Source organism: Carcharodon carcharias, chromosome 7 (genome assembly GCF_017639515.1).
Source record: "Carcharodon carcharias isolate sCarCar2 chromosome 7, sCarCar2.pri, whole genome shotgun sequence".
Classification (NCBI taxonomy): Eukaryota; Metazoa; Chordata; class Chondrichthyes; order Lamniformes; family Lamnidae; genus Carcharodon; species Carcharodon carcharias.
The window spans coordinates 154,351,159-154,377,519 of record NC_054473.1 but is presented as its reverse complement, the minus strand read 5'-3'; the positions used below and the strand labels follow the sequence as shown (position 1 = coordinate 154,377,519).

The 26,361-nt window shown below is 42.1% G+C and overlaps 1 protein-coding gene across 1 annotated transcript in view; it reads right to left on the bottom strand.

Annotated features, from left to right (window-relative positions):
• The window catches only part of jph3b (junctophilin 3b), a 175,165-nt gene extending 149,167 nt beyond the window's left edge, over positions 1 to 25,998 (bottom strand). The window contains exon 1 of the mRNA XM_041192104.1: positions 25,617 to 25,998. Coding sequence (XP_041048038.1) covers positions 25,617 to 25,998 — 382 coding nt within the window. The remainder of the gene's footprint in view (positions 1 to 25,616) is intronic.
• Positions 25,999 to 26,361: the final 363 nt, after the last annotated feature.

Sequence of the window (26,361 nt, the reverse complement as noted above, 5' to 3'; positions counted from 1 at the left end):
CTGCACAAATGGGAAAAATAAAATTTCCAACTTTCAGACTGAACCATAACTCAAGTGTAATAATGCCTGTGCAAAGGGAACTTCTTCCAGTCATTTTTAACATTAAGTAACTAACTTTATTATTTGAGATAGAGTTTGCACTAGCTTTATCAGTGTTTTCTGGGTAAAACCAAGCAAACGAGCACAAAAGATCGTGGAATTTTAAACATAAGTTATGTTGAGTGTAATTGAGTTTTTGCAATCTTTAACGTTGGTTTAAAAATTAATTAATGTGAGGTCAGCTGTGCACACAAAACTGGCTGTGACCCCAGTCAAAAAAATGAGAATGGTGAGTTTCTGCCTGTCCTGCCCATTTGTGACCTTTCAAGGATTCAAACTGAACTTAAGATAAAAGCAAAATACTGCGGATGCTGGAAATCTGAAATAAAAACAGAAAATGCTGGAAAACTCATCAGGCCTGACAGCATCTGTCGAGAGAGAAACAGAGTTAACGTTTCAAATCTGTATGGCCCGAAGAGTCATACAGACTAGAAATGTTAACTCTGTTTCTCTCTCCACAGATGCTGCCAGACCTGCTGAATTTTCCAACATTTTCTGTTTTTATTTGAAATTGAACTCATTTTCTCATACACACAGGCACAAGTAGGCACATTTTAAAGATATTACAGATTAAAATTATGCAATTTACTAAGAAACTAATGAAACTAGTAAATGGTTTAGTACAGCTGTTTTTTCAAAGCAATTCTCACTGATTTAAAATCAGGTACTCGCAGGCAGAGGACTGGGCTCATTAAAAATATGTTTTTTGGGATAAATCAATTTTCAACAACATTAATAAAACTGCACCCAGTTATCACTCATACATAAATAAATGCATCAATGAATACTTTTTAATGCAAATCAAACAATTGCATTTTAATATGCTTACCGATTCCATTAGTTCATGGAAGATTTTATACTTTTGATTGCGGATAAATCTTAGTGGGAACTTGAACTACAACCTAACTAGAGCAATTTATGCCCAATTTCCCGATTGCGCCCAAAGCGAATATTTATCCAATTACTCATTTTTCTCAGAATTGTTTACTTTTTTATGAAGAAAGGAAATGAAACATAAATGGAAGAATTCTGAAATAAAAACAGAGCTATAGAACCATATTAATAATATTACTTTTTTTAGCTACACTACTTGACCCCAATGATGGGGGAAATGGCAGGCAAAAAAAATTAATCATTTGATCAGATTTGATTGCTCAGCTTGTGATGATCCTTGGTTGCTGATTGCAGGTTTTGACAAAAAGCTGACTGAATGATTCCGTGGTACTTTCTCATTGATGAATGGTAGCATTTCTACCCTTGCCCGGTGAATGGAAATTATTATTGATTGCTCTGCATTTAGTCAGGGGATATTTCAGCTAATGTACTGGTTACATGAGTCAATCACTACTTTTTCATTTTACATTACTTTTGTGTTATTGCCTATAGGCACATACCATAGACAATACATTTCTATAGGCAGATGCTTGGAATACCATATTGAGTTTAAAGATAGACTTGGAAAATTTATATTTGCAAAATACTATGTCAGGGCAGTAGCACATCTTACTCCCTCAGTACATAAGAAATGAGAGCAGGAGTAAGTCATTTGGCCCTTCGTGTCTGCTTCACTATTCAGTAAGATCATGGCTTCACTACTCAGTCAGATTATGGCTCTACCTCAACTGTACCTTCCATTATCCCTTGATTGCCTTAGTATTTAAAAATCTATCAATTGAATATTCTCAGTGACTGAGCATACACAGCACTCTGGGGTAGACAATTCCTAAGATTCACAACCCTTTGAATGAAGAAATTTTTCCTCATCTCTGTCCTAAGTGGTTGACCTCTTATTCTGAGATCGCGACCCCCTCATTTTATGCGCTACAGTCAAGAGGAACATCGTCCCAGCATCTACCCTTTCAAACCCCTTCAGAATTTTATGTTTCAATGAGATCACTTCACATTCTTCAAAACTGTAGGAAATATAGGCCTAGCCCACTGAATCTCTGTTAGGACAATCCCCTCATCCAGGAATTAGTCTAGTGAAATAAAAACAAAAAACTGCGGATGCTGGAAATCCAAAACAAAAACAGAATTACCTGCCAGACCCGCTGAGTTTTTCCAGGTAATTCTGTTTTTGTATTAGTCTAGTGAAATATTCATTACAATTCATCTAAAGCAAGTATATCATTCCTTCAGAAAAGAGACCAAAACTGTACACAGTACTCCATGTGTGTATTCACCAAAGTCCTAAATAATTGCAATAATGCTTCTTTACTTGTTTACTCCAATCTCTTTAACATACAGGCTAATATATCATTTGCTTTCTGAGGTGCTTGTTGTACCTGCATGTTAATTTTCTGTAATCTGTGAACAAGGGCACCCTGGTCCCTCTGAATACCAACATTTCCCAGTCTCTCACCATTTAATGGTGCTTTTCTATTTTTCCTAACAAAGTGGATAATTTGCATTGCTCCTTGTTATGGTTACATTTACCATGATTTTGCTCACTCATTTAACCTGTCTACATCCCTTTGCAGTGTGTTCTTCTCACAACTTAGCTTCCTATTTAACTTTGTATCATCAGCAAACTTATATACATTACACTCTGTCCCATCTTCTAAGCCATTAATACAGATTATAAATAGCTGAGACCAAAGCATTGATCCTTGCAGTACCCACTACTTACAGCCTGCCAACTAAAAAATGACCCAGAGATAAAAACAAAAAAACTGCGGATGCTGGAAATCCAAAACAAAAACAGAATTACCTGGAAAAACTCAGCAGGTCTGGCAGCATCGGCGGAGAAGAAAAGAGTTGACGTTTCGAGTCCTCATGACCCTTCGACAGAACAGTTCTGTCGAAGGGTCATGAGGACTCGAAACATTAACTCTTTTCTTCTCCGCCGATGCTGCCAGACCTGCTGAGTTTTTCCAGGTAATTCTGTTTTTGTTGTAAAAAATGACCCATTTATTCTTACTCTGTTTTCTGTCCATTAATCAATCCTCAATCCATGTTAATGTATTATCCTCAATTCCATAAACCCTAATTTTGTGTAACAACCTATTGCGCCTTATTGAATGCTTTTTGAAAATCCAAATACATTACATGCATTGGTTCCCTTTTATCTACCCTGCCAGTTGCAAACTCAAAAAATTCTAACAGATTTGTCAAATGCAAGTTTCCTTTCATTAATCCATGTTGACTGTACTCAATCATATAATGATATTCTAAGTTACCAAATCCCTAATATTAAGTTCCAGCATTTCCCCTACAACTAAGAGGCAGCAGCATAGTGGTATTGTCACTAGCTCGGTAATGTTCTGGGTTCAAATCCCACCACAGTAGATGGTGAAATTTGAATTCAATAAAAATCTGGAATTGAAAGTCTGACAATGGCCATGAAACCATTGCTGATTGTCATTCACTAATGTCCTTTAGGGAAGGGAATCTGCTGTCCTTATGTGGCCTGGGCTATATGTGAATCCACAGCAATATGGTAGGGATGGGCAATAAATGCTGGCCTAGCCAGTGATGCCCACATCCCACAATGAATGAATATCAGGCATACGGATTTGAAATGTTAACTCTCCGCAGATGCTGTCAGACCGGCTGAGTTTTTCCAGGTATTTTTATTTTTGTTTCTGATATCAGGCTAAACTGGCCTTTAATGGTATGGTTTGAATAGTGCAGCTACATTTGCAATCTAGAATCAAGGAAATTTTGGAAAATCAAAACCAATGCATACACTATCTCTGTAGCCATGTCTTTTAAAACCCTAGGATAGAGGATATCAGGAATGTCTTGACCAGTACTATTTCTTTCTTTCATGTATGTATTTCTTTACAAATTCTAATTTCTTAAAGTTCCTCATTCAGGCTCGACATTTTCAGAATGCGTTTTGTGTCTTCTATTGTAAACAAAGTATTTGTATATGCCATTTCCTAATTTCCCATTGTGATTTCCCCATCTCAGCCTTTAAGAAATTTACTTTTGCTGATCTCTTTTTACAAACCTGTTTTTAAATCTGTTTTTATTCATCTTTCTAGTTTACTCTCATATTCTCTTTCCTCTTTCTCTGTCAATTGCTTGGTCATCCATGGCTAACTTCTAAAATCCTCCCAATCTTTTTGACAGAGAGACTACCTATTATGGTGGTAAGAAGGCAGCTAGGCCAGACTGCCCTAACAGAAGCCAATTGGATGGCCCTCTTTGGCTGGAGTACCCAGAAGTCACTGGCCGCAAGTAAGTTCCAAAATAAGCAACAGCAACCTTCCATCAGTTTTGCTGAGGCCACAAGGAAAGCATCTTGTAGGAGAATTAGAGTTAGTAAACTTTTTTAAAGAAAGGCACCAATGGTTTACAATGAAGATAGAAAATTGTGGAAAAGCTCAGTAGGTCAGGCAGCATCAGTGAGAGAGAAAAACAGACTTCATGTTTCAGGTCAACGACCCCAGTTCTGATGTAAGGTCTTTGACCTGAAAATTTCCCACAGGCATCGGGAACCCAGTGCTGGGTCCAAATGTGTGTCCTGACCATGCACTTTCTGGGAGCCAAATTAGGAGAGCTATTTCCTGGAGGCAGCCTCCTAACTGTCCGCCACCATGCTTGCCATCCAATTAAGGATGGTTCCTGGGATTCCAATTTTGCCAGCCCAATTACAGAGTTATCAGCTCTAGAGCCTTGGCAGCCCCACTGAGAGTGGTGGGCAATGCTGAGGCAGGCAGGAGAACAAAAAGGGGAGAATATTATAGGGAGTGCAGACAGAAACCAGACTCCTCCCCCTCCCGGAAACAAAAACGGCATGGAGCCAACCTGCTCCACACCAGCCCGCTGTCAACTGGGGCAGTATGGGACTTCTGCCCCTCACTTGGGAAGAAATCCCCCCCTCGGGAGCTGCTGACCAATCAGATAGGGTGACAGCTCCATCAGTCCCAGCAGCGCCAGAAGCGCATTAGGGGGCACTGCCGGGGCTGCAGCCATGAACAAGAAGAAGGCCCATGGATCCTGGAGCCAAGTAAGTCTGGGGTCTTAGGCAGGGAGAGTTTGGGAGTTTAGGGAGGGGGACAAGGGGTGATGTGTTTTAAAGAGTAGGTGGGTAGGGAGAAAGGGAGGGTACTATATTAAGGGCACATCCCCCTTTTTCAAAATGGAAGCGTCCTCAGAGGGTTAAAACTAATTACATTTTTTAGAGGGGGAATGCAGTTGGCCCCACACAGTGGAAGGGAAAGACCTCTGGAGGATCTTTGGGGCCAAAGCTGCAGCCTTTTCTTCTGAGACCCATCAATGGGGCATGGGGCTTCTGACTCCAGTGGCCCCCATGCCTGCCATAGGGCAGGCCATTACTTCAATGCAGGCAGCCTCAGTTGTGGTAGTGGCCTCCACATCTGACGGGAAGTTACAAAATGCCTGTAGGTCCACTATATAGCCCATAAATGGGATCTTAAATATTTAAATCAGTTTTCCTCTTCCTCCTCTAGGAAATTTTCCTGGCAGCAGGAGTGCATCAGGGAGCAGTCCCAATGAGCACTCAGCTATTTTTCTGGCCTTGGTCCTCCAAGTCTGACAGGAAAATTCTGTCCATTAAGTCTGCTTCTCCCTTCATAAATGGTGCCTGACCTGCTGAGTATTTCCAGCATTTTCTGTTTTTATTTCAGATTTCCAGCATCTGCAGCACTTTACTTTTGTATCATTGATTTACACTCGGGTGCAAAATGAATTCATGGCGATTATTGCATTTGCCATTAAATTAATCACCTATATCACATTAGGCACTTGCGTCTGCAGTGTGGTTTAAAACATCTTCTAAATCTGCAAAATGCTAGTATGCTATTAATATGGCTGTTTAGTTCAGGTTTAAGGGAGTAGTGAAGGATGCTATAAGAACTGTTAATCCAGAGGTCGATATGTGAATTTTCAGGGCAGAGGGATAAGCAAGTCACCAGAATTGCTCTTCATTTATTTCATCCCTATCCCTGGTATCTCTGGCTGCAAGGCTTTGAAGTATAATTCCTTTTACTCCTTCCTCACCTTCACCCTGGTCTTTCTCACCCAATGAAAACCGCTGCTGTTGCCCTGCCTCCTCTAAATTCAGCCATCTATGAATGGCTAGCCTGTGCAGGATATAGCATACCACTATCAGGCGAGAAACTCATTGTGGGGGACATTATAGGAAGTTTCTAGATAGGTCCAGACACCTGAACCTCTGTTTGAGGAACTCTCTAGTGTACTCGATCATGATCTTTGTGATCCCATAGATTTAATTATACAAGTGTTGTTCAGTCATGATGGGTTTGCTGAGTGATGTCATGGATCATTATGTAGGTATGTACTGTACTATGGCAAATGTACCGTTGTGTTCCTATCAGGGTCAAATATTGGGGAATAGTTGAAAATTGCAGGGTAAAAGCATCATGGCACCTGCCTGGAACTCTTACGCAGAGGTGTATTATCCTATCTCTGTGACTGGAGATGAGTCGCACATTAACTGAGTGGTAGGCCTTCTTTTTTACAAAGTCTGCTGGCTGGTACTCTAGTGCCCTGATAGCAACATGTGTGCAGCCTATCAGGACCTGGAAGTGAGGGAAGTCAGCCACTGTTCCAAATCTCTGAACTCTCTCCTGTTGACTGTTGATGCGGGTGGGAAAAGTAATGTATAAGTTAGCCAGCCCTGGCGAACAGGGCATTGGTGACCTGCTTATTGCAGCTGCACATGACAGACTGAAATATATAGGATTTGTATCCCAAAGCAGCCTGCAGGGATATTAAGCTCTATGGTGACTTTCAGTCACGAGCAAATCAGTCTGTATTGAGAAGCACAGTACTATCCCTCAGATAGACCCAGAAAAGTGATTCTTGGCTTTAGACTCTGTGGGCTGGGAATGGCCTTCTATAAGCAGCCACCCTAACCTTCTGTATTTTAATAGGCGCATCTGCTGGCTGCTGAGGCTACTATAGCTCATCTTTCTGTATTTCCTTCTTCATCCAAATCAAAATATATACTAAGTTTATAATGTGGTACGATAAACTGTCAAAGATTAAATGGAATAAGTAAGGTTAAAAAAAATCTGCAAAGAAGCATCCTGGAAGTTGGAACCTCTCTTGGTAATCCAAACTGCACAATCACACACAGATCCCTGTGATCCAATTGCCTGCACTGAGTTCCCTTTTAAATACTGCTGTTAGTGGCCCAGAGAGGCCAATCCCCCTAGGTTTTATAAGTAGGTCGTATGCTGGGCAGGCTGACTAAAAGGAGTGCATAGTTAAAATAACGGTTGGGTGGAAATTAGTAGTAAGTACTCTGAAGCAACTTAAACAGTGCTGTACCACCCCTCTTTCTGCCAGATAGGGTGGGTTAAATTTTCTCAAGTGTTTACAGTGGAAGATAACATGGGAAATGCAGTCTATCACTTTGGAACACAGCTTCAATATAACTTCAAAGTCTTTACTTGTCTGTGATCCTTCAGGATCATGAAGTGCAACAAATGTCCAAAATCTGTTTTTGCCTTTGTGGATGGATGCAGTACTTAGCTATTTAATAGGTTTCACTTGGGAAATTATCTCCCCACCATCCCACCCACCTTTCAATGAAGCTTTCCCTGCAGTTGCAATGAAGTGGGCTGCACAATGCTTCACAGTGTAAATATTTATAATACTGCTCAGGACATTGCTAACATGGACATATATGAGAATATCCATCCAGTAGCCATATTGTTTGAATTTCATAAGAATATGATGCATGGGAAATGTTTCCTTCAATAATATTGTACATTTAAAGGGTCTTCTGTTTTCATTCCTTTATCAAAGTCCTTTTTACAACAAAATAGCAATTTATACAAGGACCTGATTTTGTCATTGTTCTAGGCAATTACAGTGCATTTAATTCCATATTATTCTTCCTATGCATTTGTCGACTTAATTCAATTGTTGCTCTGTCTTATTGCAATATTCATAAAAAGCTTGTTTTATTGCTCCTTCATTTGGTGACCATGATGATATTGTAAAAATCCAATTGGTTTATTAATGTCTTTTAAGGAAAAAAAATCTACTCTCCTTGTTCAGTCTGACCTATATATGATTCCCATCCCATGCTAACTTGGTTGGTGCTTAACTACCTCTGAAGTGGCCCAGCAAGCCATTCAGATGTATCAAACCACAACTCAGTAGCTCAAAAAGTAGGTCCACCTTCACCTTATCAGTACAATTAGGGATGGGTAATAAATGCCATCCTTGCCAGTGGTGCCTGCATCCTAAGAATGTAGGAAAGAGAAAAAATAATTATCCTGGATGGATTCAGTGGATGTAGTGCTATTCAAGATGATTGGATTTTGTGGCTTCTAACAACAATTTTCATGCTCAATTTATTCCTCTATGGACAAAAATTTGTCACAAACGTTATTAGAACTCTTTCTGAAGCACAAGGCCTGCTGACATCCTCACAGCAAGACTGCTGGAGACTGATCAGAACCATGGTGAGCTCCCAATCAGCATGATGTTGTCTGAAAAGTTTTCCTTTGAAGCTCAGATATTTGTAGCTAATTCTATATATTTAGTCAAAACAATGTGATGCTACCAATATGGCTAATCTCTCAATCTGGCCTTTCAAAGAAATCTAAGATGTGGAACCCATCGAAACAAGTCCTACAGGAAGACACGGTTTAGTGGTAATAATATTTGTTTCTCAAACAAATGCCATTGAACCATCAACCTGCTTGTCATTCATACCCACAGTTTTCGTCTAGCTTTAAAGAATATATTTCCCTGGCATTTGGTTGAGCAACTCATAGCAGTATAGAAAAATAGCCATTGTGTATGTTACTCTACTACAAACACTCCTGTCAGCCAGCCATGTAATCATGGATAAACCTTCAGTTTTGACTGCTCTGCCATCATACCTTAAGGATACTGTGAAAATAAAGGTCACTATGAGAGGGAAAGAAGGAGCAAATTCAAAGATAAAACTGACTATTACTTGACCAATTTTAATAATAAACTCAAGCCAAAAGCAAATCCATTATGCCGAGTTTCAGCACTATGGTACAAGTCAGAGTGTTATATGGTTCTCATACTGTATGCAATATTTATTGCTTTTAATAAATACAAAAGAAAAGTGATGATTTTATTTGGTGATTATAGATGTTTTCTAATGTAGGGAGACTAGCAAAGAATTTGTATTTATTGTCCAGGGAATTGAGTATCAATGTGTGCTAAAACAGACATCAAAGAACGAATAGTGATATTTAAGGGTAGTATTAAAATAATATATATTAACTTTTTAAATCGTGATAACTTGGATGATATGTTGTTTTTCTAATCACAAGATTATGTGCTATATAACATACAAATGATTAATTGCATTCTCTCTACTTGACCTATCTGATTGGTTTTGATGGATCAGGCAATACCCTCCAACTATTCTGCATTCTTAGTACGGACAACTTCCAATCTCAGTGGGAAAAGTTTTTTTTTTCTCTAAAACTCTAATTGGCAATTTTGCAAAGTGACAATTAGCATGCATGCTTGTGCAGTGAAAATCTAGCAATGAGCCGGTCTATCACTGAGGCATACAACAATTCATTGTTAGAATTATAAGAGTCGGGAATGAACTCTGCAAAGCCTACCTGGAATATTGGAACATCGTTTCCCTTCAGAGTCAACTTGGGAAATTTTTACCCACATTGTATGAGGAAAGTATCAGAAGCAATTTTAATTATTTGAATGCCAAGTAGGCAGGGATGCAGCTGCACAGCACCTTAATTTCACTAGCATTTTCCTTATGAGCTATATACAATGAAATTTTAAACCTTTTATAAAAGAATGTGTTTACAATATTGTTTCATCTTACACAGAGGAATTTTTACACCACTGTCTGTACAAATGTGGTCTCAAACTATAGTTTATTATACTAACAGTAAAACTAATAAAAGCCCAATTAATTGAAAGCCCAGTATGTAAAATAAACATGAATTTCTTCTTTCCTTTATATCCATCATACTTTCATATTGTTATGTCAAAATTACAATAATGTCACAGCAAGAAATTGGCTTACATGATACAGAAAGACAAGGGGATCACAAAGCAAAGCTTGGAAACAAAGCCATTGAATTATATAATCATATATTATAAGTGATTTATGTTGAGATTGTTTTTGATTTTTTGAATTATTACATTTATTACATATATTTCAGGTGGAATATGGGTTTCATAAGCAGATTGGTTGGAGGGTATTGTTGGACCCACCAGAACCAATCAAATATGTCAAATAGAGAGAATGCAATCAATCATAGTTCATATGTTATATAGCACACAATGTTAGGAACTAAAGATAGTTTAAGTAAATTATATTTGTACTTGTGAGTGTTAGGAATGAGTTTTAGCTTTAAGTTTGATTTGTATTTCTGTGACTGTGTGTTAAGAAAGGGAGAACTTGAGTTTTAGTTTCATTTTAAAAGATGCCTGCATTTTAATGAAGTTTACGATTCTTGAAGGGGAGTTAAAAGAAACAAGGTGGAAAAAAACTACTGTTGCCTAGCAACAGGGGTCCAAAGAGAGAGGCCCCACACTGACCCAAAGAAATCAAAAGCAGTTTGAGTTCAGTTGATTATTCTGCTCTAAGGTGAAGGGAGCAATTGAAGTTTCTCTCTAGCTTCATACTAGCAGACTGCTGAGGAGAATAAGTCTAAGAATCTTAGATGAGTTGCTCTAAAGTTAAAGTAACAGTGAATGTCAAGTGAGTTATGGATCTCAAGGGAGATGCCAAGTTGGCAACAGTTTACTGGAAGAGGGAACTGCAGGGAGCAGGTCCTAAAGGAAAAAGAGAAAGGTCCAAGAAGCCCTTTAAGTTAAGTCAAAGGACAAGGGCATGAATCTGGAAAAAGCCATGTTAAGTGAAGTCAAGAGTCTGGAGCAGAGAAAGGCTCCAAGCTTAAAAGGAGAAAGCTGCAGGATGCAGACCTAAAGCAAAATAGGCTTTGGCGAACCAGAAGATCCAAGGAGACAGCCAAAGTTCTGTAACTCTTTACCATGGGCATATGAAGCAGTGGTGTTCTGTTGGCATGGCCGAGCATTTGAGAGTGAGTGCGTGGAAGAAAGCTTGAATGCAAATGGCGATCCATGGGAGTGGAACATCGGAAGGAGAGTTCAAAACCCTTGAGGTGGACACTTGGGGAAGGCACCTTAGGGAAAGCATTATTTAGGAGAAGATTCCAAAGCGAGTACTTCAAGAGTGGAGATTGGAAACCCTCGTGTGAAAGACAGAGTTCAGTAAGACCAGTTGGCTTATGGCATGACAAGTGTCAGGGGGAGGGAGTTGATGAGGGATCCATAGCATCTGTTTGGGGTGGTATCTGTCACTTGATTTCAGAGTGTGGTATGTCTGACCACAGGTCACCTATTGTTTAACATGGACTGTGTACTTATTGGGAACATTAAAGTATAAGATAGCTTTTGTTAATTGTGTTATCCTTACTAACCTGTATATATCTGCAAAGGTATAGTTGTAGGTGAGGGATTATTGTAACATAGTTCATCTTTTCTTGTTTAATAATGGGCGGAATTATCTGAGCCCGCTGGCGGCGGGTGTGAAAGGTGGCGTGAGTAGAAAATATGGTGCGACCTACTTCATGATGGCATGGAGGCAGGTTGTGATCATCCACTCAGCCCGACAACGGCAGGCTATGTTTCCCACTATTGGTTGGCGGGGAATTAATTGTAAAACATCAGCATATAATTAAAAGGGCAACCCGCCAGGGTCTTAGAACCCTGCCATATCATCCGTCTATGTCAGCGGGAAGCTACAATGTGTTTCACAACAGCACGCAAGTGACGTGCACTTGGCGGCCTTCACTTTGGGGGAACTGAGGTGAGTGAGCAGTAGCAAACTCCACAGCTTGCCCGTTGTTTACAGGCTACAGGGGCATGGGGTGGGGGGGGAGTGCTGGCCAACCTCAGAGGCGACTGCTAAGGGTAGGGGGTGTGTCCAGGGGCGAGTGCTGGCCAGCTTTGGAGGCAACCGTTGTCAGTTTGAGTGGCAGGGGGTCAAGTGCTGCCCTGGCGCTGCATCCCGTGCACAGGCAATCGAGGTGGGGGCAGGGTAAGCAAGGAAAGTGGCCACGCATTAGGGACATCTGTATAAACTGATCATGCCTCTGCACCTGAGGCAGATCAGGCGCAGCCACAGTGATATGATTGGGATCGGGCTCCTAGCCTGCCCACCCATGCAAGCAATGCAGAGGGCCACCAAGTGCTCCATACCTTACCCCCCACCCACCCCCACCCCAGCACAGACTTCGAGTCTGCCACCACATTACTGGACCGCAGAGCAGTTGGATTGCGCATATTGTACAATCTTCTCGCCAACTCTGGCCATGTAGCAGTCACTGCTGGAGGTGCTCACAGCCCCTTGCAATCTCAGCATCCCAGTTTGGACCAGTGTCCCCCATATTGCAGGTTGACAGGGAAGCCATGCAGCGCACTTATCTCTGACCATCCGAGGGGTGACAAGCACTCTCTGGATCCTGGTGACCTAGCTGTGTGCCTGATGGCCTACAGGGACTGTACAAGACTGAGCAACTGAAGCTCCTGGCTGTGCAGAAGCAGGAGCAGCAACCTCATGAAGAAGTGGCAGCAGGAGCTCCCGCACACGCTGCCCAGAAGCGACAGCAAGTTGCGGCTGGTCGGTGCCTAGAGACACCCAGGGTCTATATACACCACCTGCCATTCCTGCAGATGACTGAGAACCAGTGTCGCTGAAGACTGCTCATGTCTAGGGACCTGGCGGCTCACATTTGCCACTTACTGCAGAACCTGGCACCAAGGGGACATGGAAGGCATCCACTGCCAGAGGCTGTGAAAGTGACTGTGGCACTCAATTTTCATGCCAGTGGCTCCTTTCAGGGCTCCACAGGCAACCTCTGTGGGATTTCATAATCCGCCACCCACAAATGCATCCACGAGGTCACGGATGCCATCTTCTCCATGGCACACAACTTTGTGCATTTTACCCGGGACTGGGACAGTCAGGATGCAAGGGCCATTGGATTCACCCTGATCTCGGGATTCCCACAGGTGTAGTGTGTGATTGACTGCACTCATGTGGCGCTCAGGTCTCCGTCACTACACTCGGTGGACTTCATCAACTGCAAGGACTTCCATTCACTGAACGTGCAGCTGGTGTGTGACCACCAGAAACACATCCTGCAGGTGTACACCCTGCATCACTCACAGATCCCTGCAGTCTTCCAGGGTCCACAGAGGCTGCAGGGTTGGCTCCTCAGGGACAAGGGCAGTGGCCGTGGCTGATAACACCCGTGCAGTGGCCTCAGACTGCAGCAGAGTGAAGCTATAATGAGGCTCACGCAGCAGCTTGCAACTTGGTGGAGCAGATCATCGGGATGCTGAAGATGCAGTTCTGGTGCCTGGACCAGTTTGGCGGAGCCCTGCAATACGATCTGCAGAGGGTGTCACACATTGTCATCGTCTGCTACATCCTTTACAGCCTGGCGCTCCAGCGGGGAGACGAATAGGCTGAGGAGGAGATGGAGGAGCTGGAGTTCTCCTCAGATTAGGAGGGTGCTGGCAGGGTTGAGGGTGAGGAGGTCCCTGATGGTGATGATGACAAGGATGAGGCTCTCTCACTGGCTAGATGAGGAAGGCACTCGGGAGGCCCTGATAGCTGCCAGGTTTGTGGAGAATGATGATAACATGCAGTGAGGTGTCCCCATAGTTCCTCACAGCGCAGTTGTGAACATTTGACTCCAGTCTGGCTTATAGCAGCACCAATACCCTCTGAGAATGCTCCTGTCATTGGAGATGTAGTGGAGGCCCTAATAGTCACTCGATCACAGGAGGTTGATGACAACATGGTGAGGACACTCCATAGATCTTTACATAGCCTCTGGGAATATCTGACTCCTGTCTGAGGGCAGCTCATTTGCACTCCATGTTCAGGGCCATCTCAGAGAAGCAGCCATGAAACTTTAGATGCATCTGATGCTGTGTCCAACTTCAGCACCTCAGCCTTTCAAGAGCTGGAGCACAGCATCACTGGTCACAGATGCTGGTGTGAAAGGGGCCAGACCCACCTTAAAGGTGCTGAGAGTGCACAGAGAGAATGAGAGAACTCTGTGGCACCTTTCCACTACATCCTGGCAGCAATGACCAGCACCGCCGAGGTGCAGGCATCAGTAATGTTTCCAGGGAGTGTGAAGCTGGTCCATCACTGTGGTCTGAAGGTTGCACAGAGCACAGGGAAGAGGCCCTGGATTGAGACACCTGCCTTTTATCTTGTTTCACATCTGAGTAACAAGAACACTGCTCATCAGAACAAGGAGCCACAGGCAGGGAGACATTCTTAGGAGTTTTTTGACAATAGTGAGCAATATGTACAAGTGATCAACTCCCGTGGCCAGGCTGTGAACTACTTTTACCTAAATTTCCTAACCCTGCCACTACAATTTGGTGCTCCCCGGACATCCACAGCAGAGGTGGAGGCAGCCTGCTGACTGACGCCCTGTCTGTGTTGACTTTGGCGGGTGTCCTTTGGAGGGCTGAGACTTGGTGTACCTGGTCAGCTTTCGGGTCCTGCTGTGTGGTACTGGCACTTTCCACGGCCTGTGAAGTTGGAGCTGCAGAGGTCACAGGAAGAAGGGATTCGGATGGGCCGGTCACTCTCAGAGTCACGTGGGTGGATGGCCCGGGCGTGTGTACCTGCTGATCCTCCTCCCTATGGGTGCCCGAGCACCCATGGCTGACTCTGTGAGCGGAAGGGGTAGCTGGAGTGAGATTGAGCAGCCCAGCACCCCTCTCACATGCACACTGTTGGAGGCCAACTATGGCATCAGCGATGGAGTTAAGCCCGCACAGCAGTGCAGGAGTGACCTCCTGGACCAAGATCTCCATGGCAGCTGCCATCCTACCAGTGTTGACCTCAGTGCGTTGCAATGCCAGCACTATCACCGCAGCCTGAAGACGGATGGACTGCTCCATCGTGCCTTGCAAAATGAGGAATGAAGGGAGATCCCTTCCTGGTGTTCCCTAGCTTGCCTTTGCAGCCCCAGCAAATGTGACATGACCAAGTCCAGAGGCTCATCATTGGACTCAGACTTAGCAAAGTTCTGGCCTCCAGCAGCCCTCTGAGTGCCGGGGATCTAAGAAGTCCCTGCCTCCACTTGCTGTTGATCAGAAAGTGCGTTATGCCCACCAGATTGTGATCCCGAAGCTATTCTAAAGCTAGGTCCCACTGAGGTGTGTGTCTCTGCACTGGTGGAGGTTGTGGGTGAGTGCTGTGATGAGACTTCAGGGAGGGTGCCTTCAGATTCCTCTTCAGAGGTTTCTTCAGGAGATTTCTTCAGAGGAACGGAGGAGAACATTTATCCTTTTGCGGCACTGGGTGGCTGTCCACCTCTGCAGGGCATTTGCGCTGACCACCCGCTGCCAGCGCCTCCCAAGCCAGATTGGTGACTTTGCTGCCCATCCTGCGGCCAGAGCGGGATAGAGCACATCCTGGCAAGACTCCATGGCATCCTTTTAAAGATGGCAGCCGGCGTGATGCAACAGCGGGATGATGGTGGGCAGGCAAATGAGGGCCCGCTCGCCATGGAGATGGCGTGTTTCGCTGAAGTGAATAAATAATGAGGCGGGCTTGGGATGATACAGTGTGAAAATCTGCCATTTTTGTCAGTAGGTAGGATTCCATTTTACCTGCCCACTATCGTACTTAGTGCAATTCTGGGAAATTTCCACCCAATGTTTTTGTTTGTTAAAAGTTCATCAGCTGACTCCTGTGACTCTGTTCAGTAGTCACTCTCCACATTTCTAAACAAAAAATCAAAGTTAGGATCTATCAAGCCAATTTCCACCCAAGGATCTGACTTGTCCAGTAGTAACATTAGCTGGGATCATAACAACAATCTTGTCATTAGAAAAACAACATATCATTCAAGTTACCACGTACAACGTCATGAGGGTTCCATTAATTGATTAAAAGAGTTGAAAAATATTATTTTAATACTACTCTTAAATATCACTATTTGTTCTTTGCTGTCTGTTTTAGCACACATTGATCCTCAGTCTCCTGGACAATAAATACAAATTCTTTGCTAGTCTGCCTACGTTATAAAAACATACTATCACTGAATAAAATCACTATGTTTCTTTTCTTGTACTTATTACAAACAATAAGTATTGCATATAGTATGAGGACTATATACCACTCTGATTTATGTAACAATGCCAGGGAGATGGTGGCATAGTAGTATTGTCACTGGAATAGTATTCTAGGGATCCAGGGTAATCCTCTGGTGACCTGGGTTCAAATCCCATGGCAGATGGTGAAATTTGAATTCAACAAAAATCTAGAGTTAAAAGCCATTGCTGATTGTCATAAAAAGCCATCTGGTTCACTAATGTCCTTTAGGGAAGGAAATCTGCTGTCCTGGCCTGCATGTGACTTTTTCTATTACTCATTCATGGGATGTGGGCTTCGCTGGATTGGCCAGCATTTATTGCTCATCCCTAGCTGCCCTTGAAAAGATGGTGGTGAGCTACCTTCTTAAACCGCTTCTGTCCTTGTGGTGTAGGTACACCCACAGTGCTGTTAGGAAGGGAGTTTCAGGATTTTGACCCAGCAAAGGAACGGTGATATATTTCCAAATCAGGATGGTGAGTGCCTTGGAGGGTAAATTCAAGATGGTGGTGTTCCCATGTGTCTGCTGCCCTTGTCCCTCTACATTGTAGTGGTCATGGGTTTGGAAGGTGCCGAATGAGGAGCCTTGGTGAATTTCTGCAGTGCACCTTGTAGATGGTACTCACTGCTGCTACTGTGTGTGAGTGATGGAGGGAGTAATTGTTTGTGGATGTAGTGCCAATCAAGTGGGCTGCTTTGACCTGGATGGTGTCAAGCTTCTTGAGCATTATGGGAGCTGCACTCACCTAGGCAAGTGGGAAGTATTCCACCATACTCCTGACTCGTGCCTTGTAGATGGTGGACATGCTTTGAGGAGTCAGGAGATGAGTTAATCGTCACAGGATTCCTAGCCTCTGACCTGCTCTCGTAGCCACAGTATTTATATGGCTAGTCCAGTTCAGTTTCTGATCAATGGTAACCCCCAGGATGTTGATAGTCGGAATTCAGTAATGGTAATACCATTGAACGTCAAGGAGCGATGGTTAGATTTTCTCTTGCTGGAGATGGTCATTGCCTGGCACTTGTGTGGCACGAATGTTACTTGCCACTTGTCAGCCAAGACTGGATATTGTCCAGATCTTGCTGCATTTGAATATGGACTGTTTCAGTATCTGAGGAATCGCAAATGGTGCTGAACATTGTGCAATCATCAGCAAACATCCCCACTTCTGACCTTATGATGGAAAGAAGGTCATTGATGAGGCAGCTAAAGATGGCTGGGCCTAGGACAGTACCCTGATGAGCTCCTGCAGTGATGTCCTGGAGCTGAGGTGACTGACCTCCAACAACCACAACCATTTCCCTTTGTGCTAGGTATGACTCCAACCAGTGGACAGTTTTCCCCCGATTCCCATTGACTCCAGTTTTGCTAGCGCTCCTTGATGCCACATTCAGTCAAATGTGGCCTTGATGTCAAGGGCAGTCACTGTCACTTCACCTCGGGAGTTCAGCTCTTTTGTCCATGTTTGAACCAAGGCTGTTATGAGGTCAGGAGCTAAATGGCCCTGGCGGAACCCAGCTTCAGTAAGCAGGTTATTGCTAAGCAAGTGCCACTTGATGGCACTGTTGATGACCCCTTCTATTACTTTACTTATGATGGAGAGTATATTGATGGGGTGATAATTGGCCAGGTTGAATTTGTTCTGCTTTTTGTGTACCAGACATTTCTGGGCAATTTTCCACATAGCCGGGTAGATGCCAGTGTTGTACCTGTACCGGAACTCCAGACCTACAGCAATGTGGTTCACTCTTAAGTGCCCTCTGAACAAGGGCAATTATGGATGGGCAATACATGCCAGCCTAGCCAGCAACACCCACATCCCATGAACGCAAATAAAAAAGTACTGAAACTTAGCATAATGGATTTGATTTTTGACAACATATGTAAGTATATCTGTCATAATCAGCGCATTTGGCTTGAGTTTATTATCAACCAAAATTGGTCAATTAAAGTCAGTTTTATCTTTGAATTTGCCCCTTCTTTCCCTCCCATGGTGACCTTTATTTTCACAGTATCCTTAAGGTATGATGGCAGAGCAGTCAAAACTGAAGGTTTATCCATGATTACATAGCTGGCTGACAGGAGTGTTTGTAGCAGAGTAACATACACAATGGCTATTTTTCTCTACTGGTATGAGTTGCTCAACCAAATGCCAGGGAAATATATTCTTTAAAGCTAGACGAAAACTGTGGGTATGAATGACAAGTAGGTTGATGGTTCAATGGCATTTGTTTGAGAAACAAATATTATTACCACTAAACCGTGCCTTCCTGTAGGACTTGGTTCGGTGGGTTCCACATCTTAGATTTCTTTGAAAGGCCAGATTGAGAGATTAGCCATTTCGGTAGCATCACATTGTTTTGACTAAATATACAGAATTAGCTTGCAAATATCTGAGCTTCAAAGGAAAACTTTTCAGACAACATCATGCTGATTGGGAGCTCACCATGGTTCTGATCAGTCTCCAGCAGTCTTGCTGTGAGGATGTCAGCAGGCCTTGTGCTTCAGAAAGAGTTCTAATAACGTTTGTGACAAATTTTTGCTCATAGAGGAATAAATTGAGCATGAAAATTGTTGTTAGAAGCCACAAAATCCAATCATCTTGAATAGCACTACATCTACTGAATCCATCCAGGATAGTTAATTTTTCTCTTTCCTACATTCTTAGGATGCAGGCACAACTGGCAAGGATGGCATTTATTACCCATCCCTAATTGTACTGATAAGGTGAAGGTGGACCTACTTCTTGAGCTACTGAGTTGTGGTTTGATACATCTAAATGGCTTGCTGGGCCATTTCAGAGGTAGTTAAGCAGCAACCAAGTTAACAGGGGATGGGAATCATATATAGGTCAGACTGAACAAGGAGAGGAGGTTTTTTTTCCCCTAAAAGACATTAATAAACCAATTGGATTTTTACAATATAATCACGGTCACCAAATGTAAGAGCAATAAAACAAGCTTTTTATGAATATTGCAATAAGACAGAGTAACAATTGAATTAAGTCGACAAATGCATAGGAAGAATAATATGGAATTAAATGCACTGTAAATGCCCAGGACGATGACAAAATCAGGCCCTTATATAAATTGCTATTTTGTTGAAATAAGGACTTTGACAAAGGAATGAAAAACAGAAGACCCTTTAAATGTAAAACATTATTGAAGAAAACATTTCCCATGCATCATCTTCATATGAAATTCAAACAATATGGCTACTGGATGGATATTCTCATATACGTCCATGTTAGCAATGTCCTGAGCAGTATTACATCTATTTACACTGTGAAGCATTGTGCAGCCCATTTCATTGCAACTGCAGGGAAAGCTTCATTGAAAGGTGGGTGGGATGGTGGGGAGATAATTTCCCAACTGAAACCTGTTAAATAGATAAGTACTGCATTCATCCACAAAGGCAAAAACAGATTTTGGACATTTGTTGCACTTCATGATCCTTGAGGATCATAGACAAGTAAAGACTTTGAAGTTATATTGAAGCTGTGTTCCAGAGAGATAGATTGCATTTCCCATGTTATCTCTCCCATGTCCGGCAGAGTGAGGGATGGTGCAGTACTGTTCAAGTTGCTTCAGAGTAGTTACTACGGATTTCCACCCAACTGTTATTTTAACTATGCACTTCTTTTAGTCAGTCTGCCCAGCATACAACCTGCTTATAAAAGCTAGGGGGATTGGTCTGTCTGGACCACTAACTGCAGAATTTAAAAGGGAACTTGGTGTCAGTCTAACCACATGAAGGCCTCTTTCGACAATTGGCTGTTAACAAAAATGAATCGGGATCTCCATGTGAAATTACGGTTTTAAAATGAACCATTTCCACAAGCATTTGAAGCAATAACTTGCTTGTTGCATATATGGTTGGTGTCCATTCAGAAGCTCCTCCTCCATTAAATCTGTTATTCTAGGATGGAAGCAATACTGTTTTAAGACCTGAAATTTGTGGGATTTTGACAGCCAAGTGTCAATATTTGCCGTCCTTTATCCCTCTGAATTTTGAATCTCCACTAGCCACATATTCTGGGTCCTTATATTTTTTTCTATAGCTAGTGATATAGTGGGGAAGATAGGTTCAGTGGAATTGAGTGCAAGTTATTGATTTCATCCCTAGCAATTTGTGGAATGGGGGTGTGATCAATGCAAATATATTTCCTGATAGCCTGGGGGTGAGTGTACCCAAATTACATGAAGATCAAAAGATGTTCCTACAACAATCTTTGCTATTGAGAATAGTTTATAAATTCCTCTCTGTGAACAGTTAGATTTAAGCTTTACCAAATGCAATACAAAATAAGGCATCAACCACTATATTACACATTTTATTTACAAAAGTAATTAAACCACTTTAAGTCAAAGACTTTTATTATTTGATCTATTTCTGCCACATTTATTTCGGAAACCAATCATACTTTTCAGACTCAGTAAATTATAACTATAACTCCAATTAAAACTGCCGAAATATTCCTTAGACTCCAGCAGTAATCTTCTCTTTCTTCATACAATTGTGGAAGTTTGTATTCCCTAAATAGCAATTTCTGCACTATATGCAAAGTCTGAACAAAAGTCTTCAGGCAGTCCCACTTTACCAGAACAAACTTCACATCTTGTACAATTATATATGTACATTCTGCAAAACTGTGATTCTTGTATCTGTTGAGTTTGTTGCATACCAATACCTGTGGAATTTCTATTACAGACAAAAATAATCTGATTATCTCAGCCAATCAAAGATGGAATAACCCATCAATGCTGTCCATGGAACTCATTGGTTATTCATTTATCAAGCATCTCGCATCAAGCATCAAGCTCATGTCTTTTCTAGCTGCAACAGTTGGGGGTTGGAGAAATTGTGAATGTGGAGGCTGGGGACTGGACTGGAGCAGCAGTGACCCATATTACTGCTCAGCTTCTGGACCCATAAAAGTAATGTGACACTTACCTTTGGCAGACTACTTTAGTTCCATTACCAATAGAAGTGATTAGAGCCTATACCAACTCTGACCAATTCTCCTGAAATGGCAATCAGGATCCTATTTACATCATAGGACCATGATTTCCATATTAAAAGAAGTCCATTTCCTGAAACCACTCAGCTCCTTACCTCATTACAGCCTTGGTTCAAACATGGACTAAAGAATTGAACTCCAGAGGTGAGGTGAGAGTGACTGCCCTTGATCTCAAGGCAGCATTTGACTGAACATGGCATCAAGGAGTCCTAGCAAAACTGTAGTCAATGGGAATCAGGGGGGAAACTCTCCATTGGTTGGAATCCCTAGTACAAAGGAAGATGGTTGTGGTTGTTTGAGTCAATCATCACAGTCCCGAGATATTGCTGCCGGAGTTCCTCAGGATAGCCATCTTCAGCTATTTCATTACTGACTTCCCTCCATCATAAGGTCAGAACTGGCAATGTTAACTGATGATTGCACAACGTTCAACACCATTCACAACTCCTCAGATACTAAAGCTGTCCATGCTGATAGGCAGCAAAACCCAGACAACATTCAGGATTGGGCTGATAATTGGCAAGTAACAATCATGCCACACAAGTGTCAGGCAATGATCATCTCCATCAAGAGAGAATCTAACTATCTCCCCTTGACATTCAATGGCATTACCATTGCTGAATCCCCCACTATCAACATCCTGGAGGTTATCATTAACCAGAAATGGAACTGGACAAGCTATATAAATACTGTGGCTAAAAGAGCAGGTCAGAGACTGGGAATTCTGCAGAGGCTAACTCACCTTCTGACTCCCTCTCCACCATCTACAAGGCACAAGTCAGGAGTGTTATGGAATACTCTCCACTTGCCTGGTTGAATGCAGCCCCAACAACACTCAAAAAGCTTGACACCACCCAGCACAAAGCAGCCCACTTGATTGGCACCCCGCCTACCCCCTTAAATATTCATCCCTCCACAACTGACGCACAGTGGCAGCAGTGCACCATCTACAAGTAGCACAGCAGCAACTCACCAAAGCTCCTTCGACAGCACCTTCCAAGCCCACGACCACTGCCATCTAGAAGAACAAGGGCAGCAGATAGATGGGAATGCCATCACCTGCAAGTTCCCCTCCAAGCTATACACCACCCTGACTTGGAAATATATCGCCAATCTTTCACTATCGCTGGGCCAAAATCCTGGAACAGATCCTATCTTGAGGTAATTTTGCCTCATTAACATGAGGCAAAGGCAGTGAAAAATTGATCCCTATATCTTCAAGCTGGGCTCTCAAGCACCTCTATGACAATTCAGCCAACATCATCATCTGCTTAAACTTGAACTTAAATAATTGTTTTCAACACTGAGCAGAACGACAAAATTATTCTGAAAGGATTTTTTTTTGTAATGGATTAATTTTAGAACAGTGACTGGTGCATATCTTAGTGTGAGGCTATTAACTTAGGGGGAAAAAGTTTTGTGGTAGTTACAAATGTGCCCAAGTGGTATGATTTTGAGAATCTGTACCTTAGCCATAACTTAAGCAATGGATGGATACTGTCAGTCAGCCTAATTTTATTGTGTTCCATTTTCATTTTTACTCCAGGTATAAGACATTACTGTTAAAGTTGACCACATTTGCATAGTTTTTGCTTGTTTGTTGTGTTATATTTTGGTTTCTATACTCAGATCCTAACACTTTAGCCATAAAGGTTTTATCCTCCAGTTGAAACCATTTTGAAAAAAATATATTCCAAAATCATTGTTGAAAAGAGTACATGTTTGAAAATTTATTAATCACATAATAGCAGGTTTTTGGAAACAACTTCAAGGCAAGATATTCACAGGGTACTTTGAAGTTTTTCAGTTTCATGGAAGATATTTTCTGATCCATATTTACTGTGATAATGACATTGATGATTGCAGCATTTTGTGTGAAATTTACATCGATATGGTTTTTATGTGTCCAATTCGCAAAACCAATAGCAACATCAACAAATTAATTTTCCCATACAGATTCGACAGGCTGAATAGCCTCCTTCAGGGCTGTAACCATTCTATGATAATCCTACAATGTTTGGAAACATGGTTTATTTTCTCCAATATTTTACAATGGTGACTAGTAGATCTCCCAGAGTGCTTCTCATAATAAGTCAGTATCCTGTTTTATAATGAAAAGGGTGTTATACCATGTGATATACATTACTGTGCTGCTGGGATTTAGTTACGTTTAATTACCTGTTCTTTTAAGCTACACAGTTGAATTGCTGTAAATCCTAAGGTCAATTACTGATTAATTGTTGTTGATAAGAAAGGTTTGTAGACTGATGAGTTCTTATAAATTTCTGCCTCCAGATCAGAAAATAGCTCATAGTATGTGGGACAAAGGACATGTGTTTACATATTAATACATAAATACTTATTCCTCCTATCCTCATCTCGAAAAGGACCAGTAATCACACTATAAAACAACAACTTGTATTTATATGGTCCGTTTACCGTGATGAAACGTCCCAAGGCGCTTCACAGGAAGCAAAATTTGACACTGAGAGATATAAAGCGACTTTAGGGCAGATGGTCAAAAGCTTGGTTCAAGAGGTTGGTCCAAAAGTGTTAAAGTCGTTTGTCCTCCGCTTCCTGCAACATAAAACCTATAGTGTGGTAGGGGACGAATGATTCCAGAAATGACGGAAAGCAGCTGAACATTAATTCAAGTTGACATATTTTACTGCAGGCTCGGTGCACTGAAGACTAAAAATAATTAATTGTCAATTTCCACATGTATTTGAAAGCAAGTATTGTGATCATTTTGGTGCGGGCTCTCCGCAATTCAGTTTAAGATGACATTGTTTTCCCTGTGCAATGTCTGCTGCAGGAATCAGATAAATTATGAATTCTCTGACATCCTTCTGGTTACGTTCGATTTTGTTTTCATCGAACCGACTTCCGCTCCCATCCTGCTTTTTGTAATTTAAAACCATAGGGTTCTGTAATCGGATAATCTAATAAAGCCTTGTTTATGATTGCTTATGCATTGATAATTTATCATCTACTCATCAAAGGGAAATGTTACTTTCAGCATCCTCACAAATTTTTTGGTCCTGCTCAATGACCCTTTAAATCTGTGCCACTATCTCTGTAATTCCGTGTTGTATTAATCAATACTTTTTTCTCAGTTCCCTTAACGTGTTCTTGTCCTTTTTTAGCCTGGTCATTTCCAATCTCCTGTGTGTTGTACACAGATATTTGGTGACACCGTAACATTACCATGACCATCGCCATGGGGCTGAAGTCCTTGTGCTACCTTATTCCATACAGAGTTGAAGCACATGCAACCAATTGCTTCACTACTCCTTCGGTTACAAGCTCCACAATCACAACAGCACGAGGAATGTTTGGAAAACGCATTTTATTCCACAATGCACGATGCGGAAAATGTATTGTACGATTGCCAACGGCAACATAATCGGAGTTTAAGTGAATAAATCGAAACCTTAGATGCAATAATTACACTTTTCTGCAAACTCAGCAGACCCGCGTCTTAACTTGAAATCTTTGCCTAGTCATCACTAGCCTATCACAATACCTTGGCGTTTACCTCAGCCTGTCTCCTCTTTCCTGTCTGGAGTCCAGTTGCAATATTCATGATTACCCCTTATGGTTTTCTTTGCTTGCCCGATTTAGTGGTTGCTTTGTGCTCTTTCAAAATGATGTTTTCACTTATGTTGGTTTTCTGATTCTGGGGAAAACCAAGCATTCATTCACATCTGGGATTGCAGATGAATAATGTTAGTGTAATAGTCTTTTGTGGGTGATCAATTTCTTGCATTGCACCCTATGTTCACTTGACAAGAAAACATTTTTTCATCTTATTTATTTGTGCGACTGCCTATTAAGCATCATCCTTATTACAATTCCCTTTGGTTTTTGCCAAGTTTTTTTAACCTTTAGAAATGGGTGACGGCTGAACAAACTGTGGATCTGTCCTGCCTCGGCTGCACTTTTTTCTAACTGTAGTGGAAATTAATTTTGATCTTCGTTTTTAGTTTTCGTCTCTTGATCTTGCACCGATTCGGTCTCCATTATTTCGAGGTACCTAACATTGTGGCTTTCGTCTTGAATTGGACCTGAAATTGAGTTCTCCAGTTTCACAAGCGATTTATATTCGCCGATTTAGGAACCTCACACGTCCTCATATTGGAATTTAGGGTTTCGAATGGAAGGGGGTTCAGAATTAATCACAAATGTATAGATTATATACGGCATTGGTCCCGGGATCCTCTTAAGACAAACGCCTCCAATTATCAACTTTTTGGCATGCCCAAAAAACGTTTTAGTGCAGCTTTATTACTATTACCATTTTTGTCTCCTACAACCTTATATTTCGCAAAAGATCGGTTTTTTGAGACACCAGTTAAGTTTTCTTCTCCTACCTCCATCTCTGTAGGTCTCTGTTCCGTATCCATCTTGTAGTCCATTGTTCCAGGTTCCCTCGTACTTGGCTCCACTGCCAGTGCTTTCCCGAACCCCATATCGTCCTTTGAAACCATGGCACCATTCGCCTTTGTAGACCCACTTTCCCTTGCTCTCCACTCCGATGCCGTGCCTCTTTCCTTGTGCCCATGTCCCCTGGTAAGTATTACCACTTGGCCAGGTGTACACTCCCACCACCTCGAAGCCATGGCTCCAAGAGCCCGCGTACTCTCCTTGGCCCTTTGGGCCGGTGCAGATGCCATGTCCATGAGCCTTGCCATCTTCCCAACCTCCACAATACGACCCTCCATCGTCAAAATCGAACCTGCCACCCCTGGACATGCATGAAATGAGGATCACAATTCAGAGCAAGAAGGCGCCTGGACAATTAAAGAAGCCGGGCAACAAAACAAAAACAAACAAGAAAGAAGAAACACAAGCAACGCCTTCAACAAAGATGATGGGTCCACCAAAAATTAACCAACGGTCGTTACTACAAAGATCCAGTCATCTGGGATTCGACTGCCTGCGATAATTATTCAAAAATGCTGGCATATTTATAAGGAAATCTTCTAAAGAAACGACGAGATTCTGTTGGTTAGGAGGATTACGCCTTTTGGCACAGCAATGCGTCTCTACACCTCAAGAGAAAAACAACAGACCTGATGTTTTTTTTCCCCAATCTTGCAGCATTGCTCTAATGCT